Genomic DNA, 19,190 nt, shown 5'->3' on the forward strand with positions numbered 1-19,190 from the left:
CTTGTTTCAGTACCCGGCAACTAGTGATTGTGTCCCTGTATATACCCGACTGTTTTAAGGGCTGTAACTAATAATTATACAGAATAACTGGCCTTTTATTTCTTGCAGTAGGAAATCATACGCAAAAATTCCCCAAACAGGGTATTTTTCATATAACTCTGAACTGTCAGAAAACCACAAGACAGTTTGTTACAGACTCATTAGGGAGAACTGACTGAACATAATAAAATGGGAGTCCCAAGTCCGGAAATACTCCTATAAATTTGAGGAAGAACAACAGAGAAATAGGGAGAAATGGACAAAAATTGAGAAACACTGGGAGGCACTCGAGTTTTATTATGCTTTGCTTGGTGAGGTTTTCACATACACAGGCGGTCTGTAACATTACAGTTCGAGCTAATCTAAAATTTCCAGACACTTTGATGTTAACTTTAATTGCCGTGACTACAAACATAATATATACGTCCTAAAACACCTTGCATGTTCCTCCTTCCCAGTGGCGTTGTACTTTATTTTATCAGAAGGCCAACTATTACTCAGGTAACCCATCTAGGATTCACTTTTCCCAACCAAATATTACATTCCTGAAAGCCATCCGGGAAACGCCAAAATGTCTCCTTGAACCAGGCATACCTGGGAATGTTACACCTTCCAGGGTTTTCCTAACTGCTTTGTTTTATGAGTTTCCACGTGGATTTACAAGGTGTTGGGTGTTTCTGATGACCTTGACCATGAAGCTGGAGCGAAGGAGACAAAAAGTTGCTCTAGGGATATAAGTAAATCAATGTGGGAACCTTCGATAGGAATAAAATACCTACTCCTTGCTTTACAGCTCTTTTCACTGTACTTCATCACCCCATCCTGACTAAAGGAAACAAATTGAAAGCACTATAAAAACATAAATACCTATAAAATCTAGAGATTTTTTTCTTATAAGGTAATAAACTTGCTAAATGCAACAAAAAACCAAATACATATTTTAATCTTCAAGTACCATACGGTCAACCCAACCGAGTTTCTTAGCCCTCAAAAGAATTTGCAATTAGAATCGTAAATATGCATAGTTACCGATAGGAGGAAATACTGGGTAGGGGAGGTGCAAAGATCCTTTGGAGTGTCTTGTAAAGTAACCCTTCCCTCCAGTGTCCTTCCAAAGCTATAAAAACCAAACACTATGCCCACAGAAAGAAGGAATTAATCGTTTGACTAATTTAAGAAAGACAGATAGTTGAGAGCCTGCTGTTTCCAGGTTAAATGAGTCAGTGGCCTAATAGGCCTGAACAATTATTTCGAGTATCTTTCTTATGCTGCATGTAGAAGCCCGGCTTAAAATGCTAATTTATTATTTGCATCGTGTACCGGCAATAACCTAAGACATTGCGCTGACGCATGATTTCGCTCAAATCTCTCAGTAACAACATACACTTGCTGCAGCCATTTTAAAATGAAAAGGCCGAGATGGGGGGGGGGGGTACAGCCAAGTCACTTTCTCACAGTGACCCAGGCCCTTAGGTAAGTCGTTGGTATTGAACTCAGGTCTGCTGGACATTTGCTACTTCTCACTGTACTGCACAGACTCCTATAATTTTTTTTTTTAATTATCACAGACTTATAGCCCAGAAAGAAAGTCACAAAGTTAAAGAAAGCAAACACCAATAAGATAAATAGGTGAGCAAGCAAAACCAAGCTGTTGGCAAATCCAGATAAAAACGAGGGTCACGGAAAACAAATGGGTCCCTCTGAAATAAATGGCTGTCTTAAATTTTCTTAAAAAGATTGGTTTACAGAAAAGCACTGCTCTTGTTAGAAAGGCAATTTGCATATTCAGCCCATAGTTTCTCATTTTACAGCTCTAGAGAGTTTCCACATTTTCCATGCGAGGTGACTGATGTGTATTCTTACATGAAATGGAGTGACAGAAATCTAAGCCCCTTTTTCTATTTAAAGGCCATTCTTAGTAGACAGAATACTATTTCTGGAGGAAGTGAACAATTAGTCACTGGATTTTTATATATTCCCTTCTGGAGCATTCCATTATTTTTTAACTTCATTTTTCTTAATCATTGAAGAAAAGAAGTAAAACATGCCAGCGGTTATTACCTTTACTGGGGGCAGAGCTGTTGGGGCAAAAGCCAATGTCATTAGCCAGAAAAGTGATCGTGCTTCTCCACACTAGCTCTAGGATACATCATCTCACAGCCTTCCTTATATTATGACTTAAATGGTATCTTGCCAGCCTAAGGTTTGGGCCATAAGATCACCGAGGGAAAGAATGTCACGGTTTTTATTTAAGGTAGAAAACTACAGAAAGTTCTTTAGCCTCTCTGCTGAGAAAAAGGGGAAATGATAAACAGAATCATATATAACCCCAGTAAAATAGTCAGATTACCATCTCCTCTCAGTGAATCATTTTGATGCATTCTTCTTTCTAATCAATCACCAAGAGTTTGAGCTGACAAAGTGATTTATTGAACAGGACCAGAGGGGGTTCAGAGCACATAAGTAATTTCTAGTAATATCTGGCTTCCAAATCACACTAATATGGAAAACAGAATCCCTTTTGTGCACTTAAAGCAAATAACTCTAGCTAACAATTTACTAAGGAATAATATTTACAAACAAACATTTAATACCAGCCTTTCAACCTGGTCCCTCCCCTCGTGTCACAAGGATATGCAGAACACAGACACTGTTTGGGGCAATTATTTAAGACTTGCCAGAACAGCTTTCTCCATGAAAATACACTTTAAATACACTCCGGTCTGAGAAACGCTGTCCATGGTTTCAGAACTACTTTCCACTTTGATAAAGAAAGCCACATTCTTAAGAAAAAGTGTGTAGCCTGGGGCTTCTTAGCTTGCTGTCTTATTTGTGGCCGGACATGACAGCCTTATCATTTTAGATATGACATCCCATGAATTTGGAATGTAGCAGCATCCCCTGTATTTGGAGGAGAACATCAGAACACCATACTCTTTGCTGAATCGTTGAAAAGACACACCCTACAACAAGTCCTGATACGAATATCAAGGCGATTTTTCTGGCATGTACGAGCGAGTATCAAAGCACTTAAAATCCGTCTCCAAAATCTGACAGTGCGAAACTGAGATTTCGCTCGCAAACCGGGTGGAGTCCTAACAGGTCCAAGGGTGGTTTTCGTTGTGTTTACCCAATTTTGTTTCCGTGTTTGGAGATAATCAAGTCAGACTCAGTCTTCAGAACCCTAAATCTTATCACTGTAATCAAGGATAGTTACTACCCTTCATCTCTTGTGTTAGTTTTCTCCTTGCCCCATAACAAGTTACCAGAAATAGAGCAACTTTACTCAAGACCTGTTTCGGATCTCTGAGTCTGTAGGGCAGAAGTAATTGTGGGCTGGCCTGTGTTCTCTGCTAAGGGCATATGAGGCTGAAAACCCACCTGCTTGCCATTCTAGGAGCAAGGTCCCTGCTTTCTCGATGACCAGTTACCAGGGATCACTTTTAGCTCTTAGCGTTCTTCGTTCCTCTGACTTCCCCTTCTGCCGACAGCCAGAGAAAATCCAGCTTTTACAGGGCTCATGTGGTTAGATTAGGCTCACTTGGATAAACTCTCTTTTAATTAACCCAAGCCAACTGAGTGGTAGCCTTAATTGCTTCGGCACAATCCCTTTGCCAGGTAGTTTAACATAATCAGGTATGTGATATTTTATATTCACAGTTCCACCGATGGGGCTGGAAATCCTGGGTTGTCGTATCTAAGATTCTGCCTACAATTAAGTTCATCATATAATTAACTTTAAAGCAACTTCACTATAAAATATTGACTTACTATAATTGTCAAGTTTTCCTGTTTATTTAATGCTAATTTTCTTTAAAACATTTTTGAGTCACGTGACAACACATTAAACACTAACGTGAAGTTTTAAATGATGGGTGATTACTAAAAGCTAGAGTTTTATTGTCCCAACACCGTAATCGTTAAGTTAATTATCTTCACCGCTGTACTTTTATAAGTGTTTGATTTATTTCTTTTCCTATCTTAACAAATTTGACAATTTCCCCCAAATAGTGTGGTTTTGTGACATCACACCAGACCGGGAGTCAGGATATGGAAATCTCGCCTTAGCTCTGTACTAACAAACCAAATATTTGGGCGTTTATCAGAGACTCATCACGTTTTGATCTTGAAAGGAGTTTAATGTTACCTGGGCCAAAAAAATTACCTGACTTTAACATTATTGCACAAAATTTCTGCTAAACTTTATTTGGATTCTTCTTATGGATTTGATTTTGGGGCGGCTCCATTATTAAAACCAAAAGCAGAAACCCTGTTTGTACTGAATCAAAAGCTATTCTTTTTGCAGCTTTGAGCATTCGAATAAATTGTAGTGCTTGAAACACTGCAGATTAACCCTTACCTGCCTGTTCGTCTGTCCTACGACAGTCCTTTAAATGTCTGAAGATGGCTACCACATCCATTTTTCTAGATACACATCAGTTTGTTGTTTTATTCTGAGTTTTAACTGAATGACAGTCATTTGGCTTGGTACTAAGTATCTAGAGATAAAGAAGGCCCAGCCTTCACGGAATTAACATTCAAATAGGTACCCTGCTGTGATCATCCAACATTCTTCCCTGTTGGTTCTTTTCTGTACCGGATCCAGAACAGGAAGCCATAAGACCCTGTGGCCATCCTTGTTCTAGAATCTACAGAGAGACATCTCTGGATTCCACTCTTAACCCCGGGTAAGACGTCATTATCCTGTCTTAGCTTATTCACCTTTAAATGAGCCAATCAGTAGCCGATTTCCAATGTTCTTTCTGGCTCTAGCATGCCAAATTCTAAGAAATCTGGATGAATCACCTTCTAATTAAAGGTGACCATCTGTGTTACTATTTTCTATTTGTCAAAAAGTCTGAGAAGCAATGTAAATACTTGATATACGTTTTAGTAGAACCCCAGTGAGCTATTTAGCATTAGTTGCATTGTGCAACTATGTTTCAATCCCCAGTTATCATTCAAAAATTCACCACGGGCCACTTCAAGTTTAACTTGTGCTTTGACAGTCTAGTCTCACAAGCTGCTAGGAAGTCTGCAACAACAGAAAGCCCACATAGGCAGTCATATTCTTGCTTTTCTCCACCGTTATTCAAAGCCACTTCCTATCCTATCACCTTTAATTTCGCAGAGAAAGCCTGTCACAATAGAGTCATCTTTGTCTAACTCTGCAGGCGGCTTCCCCTTTGGGTCACAGAATGCCAAATTCTGTAACAGACAGGTACACTGGGTATTGTTACTCTGGAATTGTACAAAAGACAGCCTATTTACCATCCGGGGGGAAAAAAAAAAAACGATGTGGATGTGTGTTTACACTCCCACAAAAACCCTCTCTTTAACACTCCAGGGACAAAGATGCCGGGAACAACAATGAGGTGGGGCTCAAATGTTTCCAGCTGGAAAAAAATTTTTTTCTGATCTTTCATTCATAGAGTTTAAGAAAAATGAATAGCATTTGCATGTGAACCCACAGATTATGTAAGAGAGCAATCTAGCTCCCTTATAATCCAGGCAGGGGGTTGCCTTTTACGTTGCGAACAGCCTTGGTTTTTTGTTTTGTTTTGTTTTGTTTTGTTTTTAAGGAGGGATCACTGTGTCTTTCTTCATAACACAACAAACGTTTTCAAAGATTTGGACAAATGCAAAGAGACCTGCTGGTGGAAAGACTGGAAGCAGAGCACGGCTCTGAATCTCTGTAACTGGAAGTCTGGGGAGAGGGTGCTGCACGTTCAGACTGCACGCAGACCCCAGAGACACATTGACGGGAAAGTCAAGTGAAGAAAGCCAACACGCTTCCTCAAGATCACTCTATTTTCCCCTCATCCTGGATAGCCAGCCCCCAAATTCTCCTTTTTCTATCGTGACTATTTCCTTTACCTGTCTACTGTCATAACCAGCTTCCACTGTGGGCATCACCTCCACCGTGGGGATCACCTCAACCATGGGGATCACCTCCACTGTGGAGATCAACCTCCACCGAGGGGATCACCTCCACCGTGGAGATCAACCTCCACTGAGGGGATCACCTCCACCGTGGGGATCAACCTCCACCATGGGGATCACCTCCACCGTGGGGATCAACCTCCACCGTGAGGATCACCTCCACCGTGGGGATCAACCTCCACCGGGGGGATCAACCTCCACCATGGGGATTACCTCCACCGTGGAGATCAACCTCCACCGTGGGGATCACCACCACCATGGGATCAACCTCCACCATGGGGATCACTTCCACCATGGGGATCACCTCAACCGTGGGGATCACCTCCACTGTGGAGTTCAACCTCAACCGTAGGGATCACCTCCACCATGGGATCACTTCCACCATGGAGATCATCACCACCGTGGGGATCACTGCCACATCTTCCTACTGGGTCTTCTGCCTGTAGTGTTCAGTCTTCTGTCGCTACTTCACAAGGAAAACCTACTTTTCCAGAATGCAAATCTGATCACACCATTTTCCTGCTTCACACTCTTGCGTGTATCACTAATGCTAGTGGCATGAATCCAAGTTCTTTAGGGTTCCTACAGAGCCCTTTGACTTAAAGACTCACCATCCACCTCCATACTCATGTTCTACTTGGTCACATTCAATGACTCAATTCCTAAAAAAAGCTCACTGTCCTATGATTCTATGACCCTGATGGCTATTCCCTCTACCTAGAGAGCCCTCCCACCTTGTCTACCTGATACAATACTGTTTTTCATTAAAATTCAGTGGACACCCTGGCGGAATTTGATTCCACGTGTGACTTACCTTCTGAGGTATACACGCGCTTCTCCCGCTCTGTACTACACCTTATAAACACCTCAACGACCCTGTCTCATTCCTTGGATTAGTTGATTACATATTTGTCTAAGAATTAAACTGGAAGCATGAGGACAGTGGCCGGCATGCTTTTTTCATTCCTCCAGCGTGGTGCTCGAGATTTTACAGAGCCACTAAATCTATTAACGAAATAACCAACTGTTTCAAGCTCAATAAATAGTCAACTACAAACCCAATAAACCAATAATGCTCGGTTGAAACAATATAACTGAGGAATAACAATAAAGAGAGGAGGATAAGCAAATAATCGACAGTCTCCACCTATGATAGTGACTGACACAAAATCATTCCCAGTATTTCTTCATATCTTAATAGTAGGATAAGTATGGTTGTTCTAAAGAAGTATTTCCAAAATAGTGGCCTGGGTTTGAATCTGACCTCTAATATACTTAATTTCATAACATATACATTAACAATTTTAAGAAAGTATTGCCAGCATTTGAAACTCAAGGTAACCTACATAAAATTCCAACTCCTGCCACATTATGAAAACACTGGAGGATTTGGTAACGCAGCAATACTTTTTCATAACGACAATCGAAAGACGCGTGATGCGGGCGCCTGGGTGGCTCAGCTGGTCGGGTGTCCAACTTTGGCTCATGTCATGATCCGGCGATCTAGGAGTTTGAGCCCTGCATCAGGCTCTTGTGCTGACAGCTCGGAGACTGGAGCCTGCTTCGGATTCTGTGTCTCCCTCTCTGTGCCCCTCCCCCCTCAGACCGTGTGTCTCTCTCTCAAAAATCAATAAACATTAAAAAATTTTCAAAAAAGAGAGAGAGAGAGAGAAAGGACGGTAAGAGGAGGTGAAGTCCTGGCTGGTCTCTTTGCCTGGGCACAGACCCCCAGCCTTATCATAAGGTATTTTATATGCCAGAGATACATGATCTTACAAGTCTTGGGCAATTTCTTGCAAAGATATGGTTTTAGGTTAAAACAAGAACAGAGTGCAGATACTGACAGTAAAAGCGTATGTGTAATTATACTTAGAATCTTAGCTTACAGATAGCATTTCAATCCATTTTTCAGCGGGGGCAGTTACGTTACAGCCTCTTGGGCACACTCTCCACTACACCTTATATGTAGTCTCTTGGGCAGGTGATCAAATGCCCCCTTCAGCACCCTCTCCTTGTTATCTACGACACCGAAAGTTTCCTTGGATGGGGAGAGACAGGCTGCATTTCAAAACCGAAAGAAAATGACAGCTTATGATCGCACTCGGAAACCTACTAAGCGCGTCCGGTGGGTTAAAGGCCGTGCGTGTTGCTGACGCTTCCCAAGCCGACTGTCGAATCTGTTTTCCCCTTAAGACTGACCTTGGATCGTGGAGGTGCCCGGATGTACCACTTGCAATCCACGGCCTCGCTGGCAGAAGCTTTGCCTTCCTTCATAATCTGTACAGACTCCACAATTCCTTCTGGGCCGCCCATCTCAAACTCACATGCTAAATAACGAAACGCCAAACAAACATACAAAAATGGAGCTTGAATAATAAACCAAAAGTATATTTCAGAGCAGAAAACAGAGACCTCTGAACAGTATTGAATATCTACGTTACGAACCTGGTAATGGTTTCAAAACGCCAAGGTCCTTAAAGTCAGGATCTTAAAAATTGAGAAAAAGATAATTAGTCTTATTCTGCATTTATTACTTAAAACGATGTTGAGTAATACACCATTACGTTATTCAGGCATCTGCCAAGAAATAGATTAAGAGAAATTAAGTGGCCAAATAAACGCCTGCATGGTAATGTTAAGACCGAAATGTTAATTTATAAAACCGAACTATTACCACAGGGTTTTTCGTCAATACGCAAGAAGCCACTTTTCAAGACCTTCCAAGGCCACTCTTCATGTAATCGTCAAATGGAAATACTGCTCACCGTTTCGGACTCCACAATCGGACACTGGTTGTTTTTGCAAAATGTATCCATAGGTAAGTGAGGCTTTGAATAAACTTCCATCTGTGACACATACAGTCATTTTGCCTGATTTAACAAATTCTGTAACTTTTGGGGACACAAATCTCTTTGCCATTGCAATACCGGGAGCACAGAGTTAAGGTGTGAAACCGAGGGCCTCTCTCCCCCAGCAGAACGCCATCATCCTGTTTCCAGCAGCCCTCTTCCCTCTTTATTCCATGCTAGCTCCCCAAGTTTTTCTCAGTAGTCTGCTGTGCCTTCTCAACCCCAGCTCTCTCCCTGCTTTTCCCCTCACACCAGGTCCCTGGGGCCAGATATGTGTCCTTGTCTGCTCATGTACTTGGGGGAAGCTTGATTTATCACAAGTCTCAGAAGCGGCCTACTTGTTATAGGCCAAGACCGGTGGTCTTGATTCCATATCCTGAAATTGATTTTGAGGTTAGTATGCAACCAGTGAAATATAATGGTGAGCCTAGTGGAAGGCTTCTGAGGAAAGTTTCTTCGAGAACAAAAAGAAACAGGGTGTATTTAGTTTTCTGGCTCACATCATGGTCTGGTTTGTACGGGGACCCGCTGGGGTCATGCATGGCGGTCAGCTTATGAGGTTGACGGGCACTAATGTGAGAAGATGCTAACTCTTAAGGCTGAGCAGAATGGAACCATCGAGAACCATGAGTCCTTCTGGATCTCCCTGGTGCACCCTCTTCAACTACTCCATAGTCACACTTCTCTGGGCCTTTTGCTTTTTGCAACAATGTACGTCCTTATAACCTGTTACTTTGAGTTGGATTTTCCTTAACTTATGGGTAAAGGCATGAAGGCTATGATTTTTCTTGGAGACACATGGTATCCAAGTTAAAAGGTGACTTTGACATTTAATTTCTTTTTACTACTATGGTATTGGCTATAAATTAAAAATCTTATAAAGTTAGAAATATGTCGGGAGACACTGCTCATCAACAGTCGAGGACTGAAACATGAAAGGGTAGCAACTCTCAGGAGGCAATTATTTCTGGATATCAAGGCTGTGTGTGCATAGATGTCTGTGTGTATCCAAGGGCACTTCTTTGTATGTGTCTATCCTTGGATACACGAGGCCCATGGCTTCAGGCTGACTATATTACCGTACTTATCTTCATTACAGTTTTTTTTCCTAGTTTTGTTAAACAGTAATGCGTACTGATTTATTGAAACTAAGCGGCCTGGATTAGCCAGGCTACAATTTAGTTATGTCAACTATTTAGACACACTTTATCGTAGAACACAATTACAACGTGGTAATACATTTTGAATCAAGATATAAATTCCTTTGCATAATTATTTTGAAAACAGTCCTCTTACCTTTTAGAAGAAAGAAAGGAAAAAAAAGAGAAAGGGAAGGACAGAAGGGAGGAAAGGAGGGAGAAAAGAAAGAAAAAGGAAAAGAGAGAAGGAAGGAGGGGGGAAGAAGTATTTGTATGCAACGTTTATGAAAGAAGCAGAAATGATGATGATCTAGTCAGTTTGGATCAGGATACCCCCAAGTAATTTTTTCCCTCGTCTAAATTAATGGATATTTGGTTATTCTTTAAAAATGTATATTTATTATCTACTTTGTACCATAAAAGAACTATGTTTTGTACAGAATTACTCAGATTGGTTGTCACCATTAAGCTGTATTCTTGGTATTGAAGACACCAAATATCTTTCCTTATGTTTACACCAACCTCGCCCACCTCAGTTATCCAGATTCTTTATTATTCATTATATCGGTTTTACTATTTTGCATAATGCTTAATAATCGTCATCATTGATTACAATGTTTCAGCCTTGTGTGGCTGTTCTTGTGATTCTTGGGGAAGGGTAGTTGGTATTCTATTTTCTGGTTTGAAGGCTAACATTTGTCATTTTTATAACTCATGTCGGGCAACGTTGAGAGAAATGCCAGTTCTGGGAGTTGAAAATTTATTTTTGTCTTTGTATTAATGGCGAGAGTGCTGATGGTTAAAAAAAAATGGGGGGGAGAAAAAAAAACTTTAGGAAAAAAATCGTTTCTGCACTTTCATTCGAGTTAGCCATCGGTAATTTCACAGTGACAATAACAGATGGCCCCCACGACCTGCAAAATACACAGAAAATAAACAACACAGTAATTTTTTAAAGCAGCCTAGACTGAATTTAAGAACACGAAGGTTGATTTTTTGGTCCCAGGTTGTCTGGGGGCAATGACAGAAATTATTATGCAGAAGCACAACGAAGCTAGGCTTGGAAAGCCATCTTCTACCCAGGATCTCCCCAAATCCGTTCTCCACTAAGCAATCCGAATAAGCTTTGAAAAATATAAATCAAATCGTGATACTCACCTGACATTCCATTGCCCATGGAATAAAATCACAGCTGTTTTTAAAGGACTGTAATTCCATGTGCCCTTGCCCCTGACCCCCTGGCCCAATGCACTGCCTGCTCTTGATTTTGCTGTCTCCTCTCAAGACACATCAACACTTCCTGTTCCTCCAGTATGTGACCTGCCTCTCTTCCTTGCCTGTACTGTCCACCCCCCCACTACCACCCCGTGGGTGGATCTTTCTCCTTCTTCATCTCATGACTGGAGTGTTGTTTTCTCAGGAAATCCTTCCTGGATGAGCCTTTCCAAAGTAGCCCTGCCTCTCACTTTCTTTTCTCCCTTCACGACTTCTTTGATCAAAATCCACTATTGTTTTACTATTTACTTTTCTTTTTTTAAAGCTTTTTAAAATTTATTTCGAAAGAGAGCAAAGAGCATGTGGGGAAGGGGCAGAGAGAGAGAGAGAGAGAGAGAGAATCCTAAGCAGGTTCTGCGTTGTTAGCGTAGAGCCAGAGGCAGGTGTTGAACTCACGAACCTTGAGATGGTGACCTGAGTGTAAATCAAGCGTCAGACGCTTAACCCACGAGCTACCCAGACACCTCTATTTGTTTGCTTTTCTATTGGCCATCTCCTCCCACCAGACTGTAACAAAGCACACCCTCTGAGGGACTTCTTACCTGTTGTTCCTCTCTCTCTCTCTCCAAGACCTAGAACATTGCTTGCACATGGTGGGTGCCCCATAAATATGGTTGAATCTAACGTATTTCTTTGTGTATATATAAAAAAAAATAGTTACTTAATATGAGGTTGATTTTCTTATACTGTTGACATACTACACGTATAACTACATCTTTCCCAGAGGGTCTCACAGTAAATTATCAAATTAGGTGCTACTTGAGAGAATAATCTCTACTAAACCAAACTCAAATCTCTTTCTAGGCACCCAGCTGACTCTGTTCCCCCCCACCCTCCCTTGCAGTTGTGGGTAGCGGCGGAACCAAGTTCTGCCCAATGAAATGTGGACAAAGTGGCTGAACTTCACTTGAAGGCTGAGCTCATAAAAACTACCGGAAAAAATTCCCTCTTCCGTCTTCCACGGTCCACCTCAAAAGCCACCCAGTGAAGGTGCGGAATTGCGCCAGCTTCAGCTCCTGGAAGAAGATGTGTTGTACTGCCTCTTCCTTGACTCTGATTAGACCACAGAAGCAAGAATTAACTTCAGTTACCTGAGATCACTGAGCTTTTCGATTTTTTATTCTACCGCAAAAGTCAAACTACGTTCATACCACTGCTAAAATGTTACCGTTCCACATTCTCAGTTTCTCGGGAATGTATGGCAGTTTCCAGACATGATATGTGATGACATCATCACTATTACGGTTACTAAAATATTTGCCTGTGTTTTCAAGAACACTCTAAGGTAGTGGGTTTAGGCTATAAGTGATGTACATTTTCAGAGATTAATCCCGTTTATTCTCAAGGATTTTATTGGGCTAGCTTTAATTTTCCCTGCTGTAATCTCAGCAACCTGATTTTTGTCCAATACGTTGTTATGTGGAAATCTAGAATTACGTCTTGGGGCGCCTGGGTGGCTCAGTCGATTGGGCGTCCAACTTCGGCTCAGGGCATGATCTCGTGGTTCGTGAGTTCGAGCCCCACGTCGGGATCTGTGCTGACAGGTCAGAGCCTGGAGGCTGCTTCGGATTCTGTGTCTCCCTCTCTCTCTGCCCCTCCCCACTCACACTCTGTCTCTCTCTCAAAAATAAATAAACATTAAAAGAAAATTAAAAAAAAAAGAAATCTAGAATTACGTCTTGAACTTATATGGAAGCACAACCAAAATTCAGGACATTTTCTGTCTTATTTTAGAATTACATATATGTGTAAAAATATTTAAATTTTTTTTCTAGTTTTAAAAACTGTATCTAAATGTATGAATATTCTGAAATTCGCTATTTCCCCTGAAATAAAAGAAATATATTTGTAATATATTCTTCTTCCCGTGAGGAGGGACATTTGCCAGAGATGAAGGAGACCAAGAGGCTGACTTTCTCCACCACCATTCCATGGGCTATGTCTAAAACTGGAGAAAAGGATGACACTAATATTCCAAAGAAGTATCTTACTCATGAAGAGGAGAGGTCGACTCCAGATTAAACGGGAAAGCTGTACATAATAAACGAAATCATGACAAAAGCCATCATTCCTTCAGCTTCATACATGTGAATCATTTGTTTTATTGTGATTGGGGCAGAAAAATATTTTCTGGCAATTTTATCGTGGCAGTTTGATTGCAACATTATTTTGACATCAACAACTGTTCTAAAAAGTATTGAATATTTTAGATGTAGATCTAATCTGCCTTTTTCAAAGGTAAAAGATCTTTTAGCACCCTTCTGAAACTGAAAATGATAAAGGCCCTGAAGCATGTTGCAAAGGGAGTTACTGTCCTGCCGAGGCCGGACTAGCTCACACAAGACATGAGGGGCCTTGGGAAGCAATGCAAAGCGACCACTGCTGAATATCTACTGGCTGAATAGTCAGGAAAGAAAAGAAGTCAGCAGACTCTACTGCTTTCTAACCACACAATCACCTGGAGATTTAAAGTCTTAGCCTTACACGAGAAGAAGGAGTTAATACCTTGTCGACAGAATTTTACTTCTGGGTAACAAGTAGATGTTCAGACATGGCTGAGCTGCTGCTTTTGCTCGAATTCATCCAGCGTCAGTGTGAACCAATCACCAAAGGCCTCCTAAGGAGCTGCTTGCCAACAAATGCAAGTCGTGCTGAAATATTCAAGTTGTTAGCAAACTTTTGAATGTTCTGAGTGATGCTGGAACATCTGTGTTGACATTTGCATTGACGTTGCAAACGCAATGGTAAATAAAACTTCTGATGCCTTAGCACGATTCAAGACAATGGTACCAAACCACAGCCGTTCGTATTCGTTGTATAACTCATCATTGCACCTTTGTGCGGGCAAAGAACTGTTTTATTTCAAAATCTCCTTGACAAAGCACTAAAAATTGCCACTCTTTTTAATCTAAAAGTTTAAGGGCCTGTCTTTTCTGCAGAACGAACAGAGTGAATCTGTTGACTTTAAGGAAAACAGCTGATAATATTTGCTGCCAATGATAAAATTCAAGCTTCCAACAAAGAAAATCATATCCATCACTGTGCATCCGACAGCTTCTCAATACTTAAAGCATTTTTAAATGTGACTGTTGACTAAATGTACAAATATAATTTTTGGTGTGCAACAATGGATTGGGTCAACATTTGGAAGATCTGTAAAACAGTGATCCACTAACTGTCAAATGTTAAAAACTCAGGCATGGGTAAAAAAAAGATAGATATTAATGTAACAGAATACAAAAAAAAATCACTGATATGGTCTCACCTTCCTCACTGCAACTAACCTTTAAGGAGCTATTACTTTCTGAGGTTTGAGGTAGAATCTATCTGAAAAGTCTATGAAAACACTCGTCTCCTTTTCAGCTACATTATCTCGAGACTGAATTTTCTTCATATACTTCAACCCTAAGAATACAACGCAACACATTTAATGAACAAGTAGATGTTGAGAATCCAGCTGTCTTCTAAGAAGCCAGACATTAAACAGAATTCCAGAAACATAAAGCAATGTAATTCTTCTAAGTATTATTTCAATATTTATTAATTAATATTTTAATTTCAATCGATGCTGTTAAAAATGCTTTTAAAATAACACATAATAGGTTTATTAGTGTAATTTTTCTATGAATTAATAAATAGATATTTAAAATGCTATTAGCTTGAATTTCTACTGTAATGAGCATTGAATGACACAGCCGTATAAACCAAAGCCCTATGAAGTCTTCAGTTGTTTCCTGAGAGGACAGTTGTTTTAAGACCAAAATATTACAGAACTTCTGTCCTGGCCAACCCCACCTTTGTATCGTGGGTCAACGCCTTCTTGCAACAAAACTCGAAATTGCAATTTATTAACTCGGGGCCATGCGACACATTTATTTCATACTCGAAAGAGATTTCCACAATGCCAGCCAGATTGTAGACGGACTTTCAGTAAATGAATATTTACCCGATTAGACTACAACTGAGTCAAGTCAGAGGCATATTCATCTTATAAATGAACAAAATGGAGGTTCAGTTACTATAGAAAATGCAACTTGTTTTGAGCTAAAACCTAGAAGTTTTACAGCTAACTTACAATGTTAAACCAATCATTCAATATGTCTGGAACGTATTTTTTCCTGAGCTGAAAATGTGGTTGGTCTAGGCTTTTTCCAGCTCATGGATGCCATGATATCACAAAACACAGTGGTATTCCTCTAACAACAGTTTATGGGAGAATGTAATTGCCTGACCTGGCCGTGTAAATAGAACTATAAAACCCTCTGATTATAAAACTCAACTTCGATACTTTGATATGTTTTGCAAGGCACAGCTCAACTCCCCAACAGGATCATCTTGGAGAAAGTTAACCAATATTTCCCTCAAGCTTCCATAATTTCACACATCCTGAATTCTGTCATAAGCTATATAATGTCTCCACGTCTCACGTCTATTTACTTTGGAAAGTCCTGTAATATCTGTGGGTATATCTGCATTCAATCAGCTCTCGTATGGAAACTAACTGCCATTCCAATGGCCGGGTCACTGTCTCTAGCATTCCCTCCTTGTCTGTGACCCATCTCAGCGTTGGCTCCCTGTTTCCTACTCAAGATTGAAAAATACTGACTTTGTAGTTTTTGCAATCAGTTAACTGAATTTAAGATGCCGTTTTTAAAAGCAATTGCAAAAAATCTTGACAGTGCAGTACTAAAATAGCTTACATCAACATATTATTTTAATAATCTGATTCCTTTCAGTCTTGTCTAGAAGCAACATTGCTTTAACAGAGAATCCATAGTATAATATTTTAAGCATTTTCCAAGGTTACTGTTATCGATACGTGTGAGGCTGGCAGTTACAACTTCACAATAGAGTTTCTCTTCCCAAGGGTTGTAAGGTGGGCACAGAGTTTGCATATCATGACTTCCGGTTTAACATAAAATTTACTCATATATGGGATTTAGAAATGGAAACCTAAAGAGTTTCAGGAAAGAATTTTACAAGCCCTTTAATATATTACCGATATTTGCACGGCTTGTACAGAAGTTTTGTTTCCTCATTTTACTTATTAAGCTGTAACACAGGAAGCTTTCTCACGATGCTTGTATTCACTCACAGTTTTAAATAAATTGAGAAGACAGAACTCTCTTTTACAAAATGTATGCAAAGAATATTGATTTTGCTCATGCTCGCGTTAAACAGGCTTTTGCAAGGTTTGTTTTTGATAGATAGTCACAAGATAGCAATATTCTTCTATGGGGAAAATGCATTTGCCATGTAGAATAACAAAAAAAAAAAAACTTGCAGGACGAAGGGAAGAAGAAATCTTCAGAAAAGCAAAAGAGTAATGAAGGCAATTAAAAAAAATCCCCAATTGCCCAAAACGTGTTTGGTGTTTCCATATTGAACGCAAAGGAAGCCAGGCAAGTTCTTGATCATTAGCAACGCCCGCCCCCCGAATTCTCCCAGAAGCCCCTGTTCCCTCATCCAGCTAAGTACCTCCTAAATCACATGAAAGCTCAAATGAATGAGTCCATCTTTCGAGCCATCTTTTTCATAGACCTGGTTTAATAGGGCATTTCTTGCTGGCACAACAAAGGCTGACCCCTCCCAGCAAATGGACACCCCCAACGCCCTCTTCTTTCTCAGTTACTTCACGTTTCCCGTTTTCCCAACGCTCAGCAATGCTTATCAGTACGCACAGGGGAGATACAGGCTTCCGGGTCTGGAACGAGTAAGTCACAGGAACAAAAGGTACAGCGGAGCGAGTACAGTGGATGAGGCCGTAAGAGAGCTGCACGGTGACAGGTGATAGTTACGCCGAAGGTGAGTGTGACATAGCATATACAGAAGTCGAGTCACTGTGTTGTACACAGGGAACTAATGTCACCTTGTGTGTCAGCTCTATGGAAATAAAAGAACTTTTTTACAAAAAAAATGTTATTTCATAGTAATCAGGGAGGGACAGGATTCTTGACCATAGGAGAGTTTGAAGCAAATACTATGACAGGGAGTATGGCACTTGCCTCTGAGGCTCACACCTACGAGAGAGGAGTAGGAAATGACGTCTTGTGGGTGAACTTGAGAGTTTGGGCCCGGGCTAGCAGGTGTGATACTCGGCTACCGAGGAGGAAGATATTCCTGGCTCTGACATGCCAAGAATTGAACGTGCGGGTGGCACCACAAGTTGTGTGTGTGTGTGTGTGTGTGTGTGTGTGTGTATGCTAGGGGATGGCATTATCCTCGCATCAGCCTCTTTTATCCCGCTGTGTCACTGTAAGCTAAACAAATTGTCACTGAAAGTGAAAAAAAAAAATACGTTCACCAGAAAAAGTTACGTTTTCCCAAATCTTTTTTGAAAATAGCAATGCAAGTACCGTGAGAAAGCCTTGTAAGTGACAGCTAACTAAATATGCCGCGGACGGAATAAAGGTGTGCAAGCCGGGCACGTGTAGCTTCAAGACAAGACTTCTCGTGCTTCCACTCGATTTGATGAGCCTTAGCCGGTTCTAAATGGAGCTGGAATGGCCTCTAGTTGGAGACCGCGGGAGCGTCCTCTGTTGGTGCCCCTGGCAAGGACTGTGGAGTTTTTATGCCAGGGGCTAGCAGTGCACACGGGCAAGCGGAGCCATCGCGGGCTGGGAGGGGGAAAGAACAAATGCAAAATGCCAAGCGCTGGCCCTGCCAGTAGATTCTCATGGGAGCATGCGTGATTCATCCCCTGATCCGTCCTGGGGATGCTCAGGGGATGACATACCAGCACGAACTGTCACCCATCCGGACGAAGAGTTGGAGCTACTATGTTCTGTCTTCGAAAGGAAGCGTGTCCTAGTTTTAACCCCCAACTCTCATCTCCGTTGACCCAGGTCAGAATCAGTGAACTCTAGCCCTCCTTCTGCACTTTGAACCCACAAAACCCAGCCACGCACTTCTTCTAAAAGCCACGTGTGCGCGACGCATCATGTGGGGTGACTGAGGTTAAGAGGATCCAAAATGATTCTCCAGTGAGGCAGTAAAACATGGAAGAAAAACCCTCTGAAACCATATTGTGTTAGAGGCAACGACCCTAAAAGCAAAACCGAAGCATACAAAACATCAGAGAGGAGGTCAAATAGGAATTTCATGAGGAAGAAATCACCAGAAACATTGAATGATGCTAAACCTGTGTGAGGTAGCACCGATTCCTGAGAGAATTCTACCTTCTAAGGTATCAGTTGCCTCCTTTCTAATAAATTAGGGTAGCAATATCAACTGTACAAAGCAGAGAACTTACGAAAATGAGCCAGGTAACGGATAAGATACAGATTTCCTAAAGTGCTCTATACGTTATTCTGTTCATGTACACTTCAGAATTTCAGTCCTGGGTGGTAAACGGATATAGTAATACCTAAACTTTTCAAAACTTTTTAAAATATGCCTAAAATATTATCGTTGCTCTAAAACCATATTTACAAGTCAAATCCCACCGTGTAACCTCACTGTCTATTCTGCATATTGTACTTATTTCTATTAGAAAGCATCTTAGCTTTGGGGTTCGTGAAGAATGACTCTGGTTTCCTCAGATGCGTGAGGTCAGACGGAGAATCCCTGCAGAAAACTCATAATGCAGTTCTTGATGCATATTTACAAATATCAAAATAAGGACAGATACCCAGTAAATGCCCAGACATCCACTTTTCCTTTAACATATGACAACATATACTAGGTATAAAAAGCCCTTTTATGTCAATTTAGCTCAGAATCTATACCCTAGTTTTACATAATGGTAGAACTGAGCTCATTTGAATATGTATGAATCCATTTACAAAAAGCATTATACCTAGTATCACAGCTGGAGATTTCAGAGACTTCTAGATGCATGCACCTGTCTCAGAACTGGAGAGCCCACCATGTACTTCCTTCTTCATTAGCAGGTGACTTCGGTCCATTTAAGTATAGGGGGATTAAACAGTTACAAAAACAAAAC

General features: G+C 40.9%; 1 protein-coding gene across 2 annotated transcripts in view; it reads right to left on the reverse strand.

Annotated features, from left to right (window-relative positions):
* Positions 1-19,190, reverse strand: part of NETO1 (neuropilin and tolloid like 1) — a 109,329-nt gene that overhangs the window by 34,896 nt on the left and 55,243 nt on the right. Inside the window, exons 5-8 of one of the 2 annotated variants that reach the window (XM_042962347.1) lie at positions 8,428-8,469; positions 8,182-8,309; positions 7,939-8,020; positions 6,717-6,721 (exon numbers count right to left, since the gene is read on the reverse strand). In XM_042962347.1, coding sequence (XP_042818281.1) covers positions 6,717-6,721; positions 7,939-8,020; positions 8,182-8,309; positions 8,428-8,469 — 257 coding nt within the window. The remainder of the gene's footprint in view (positions 1-6,716; positions 6,722-7,938; positions 8,021-8,181; positions 8,310-8,427; positions 8,470-19,190) is intronic. The other variant, XM_042962348.1, reaches the window with a different exon arrangement.

The sequence above is a fragment of the Panthera tigris genome, chromosome D3 (genome assembly GCF_018350195.1).
Source record: "Panthera tigris isolate Pti1 chromosome D3, P.tigris_Pti1_mat1.1, whole genome shotgun sequence".
Classification (NCBI taxonomy): domain Eukaryota; kingdom Metazoa; phylum Chordata; class Mammalia; order Carnivora; family Felidae; genus Panthera; species Panthera tigris.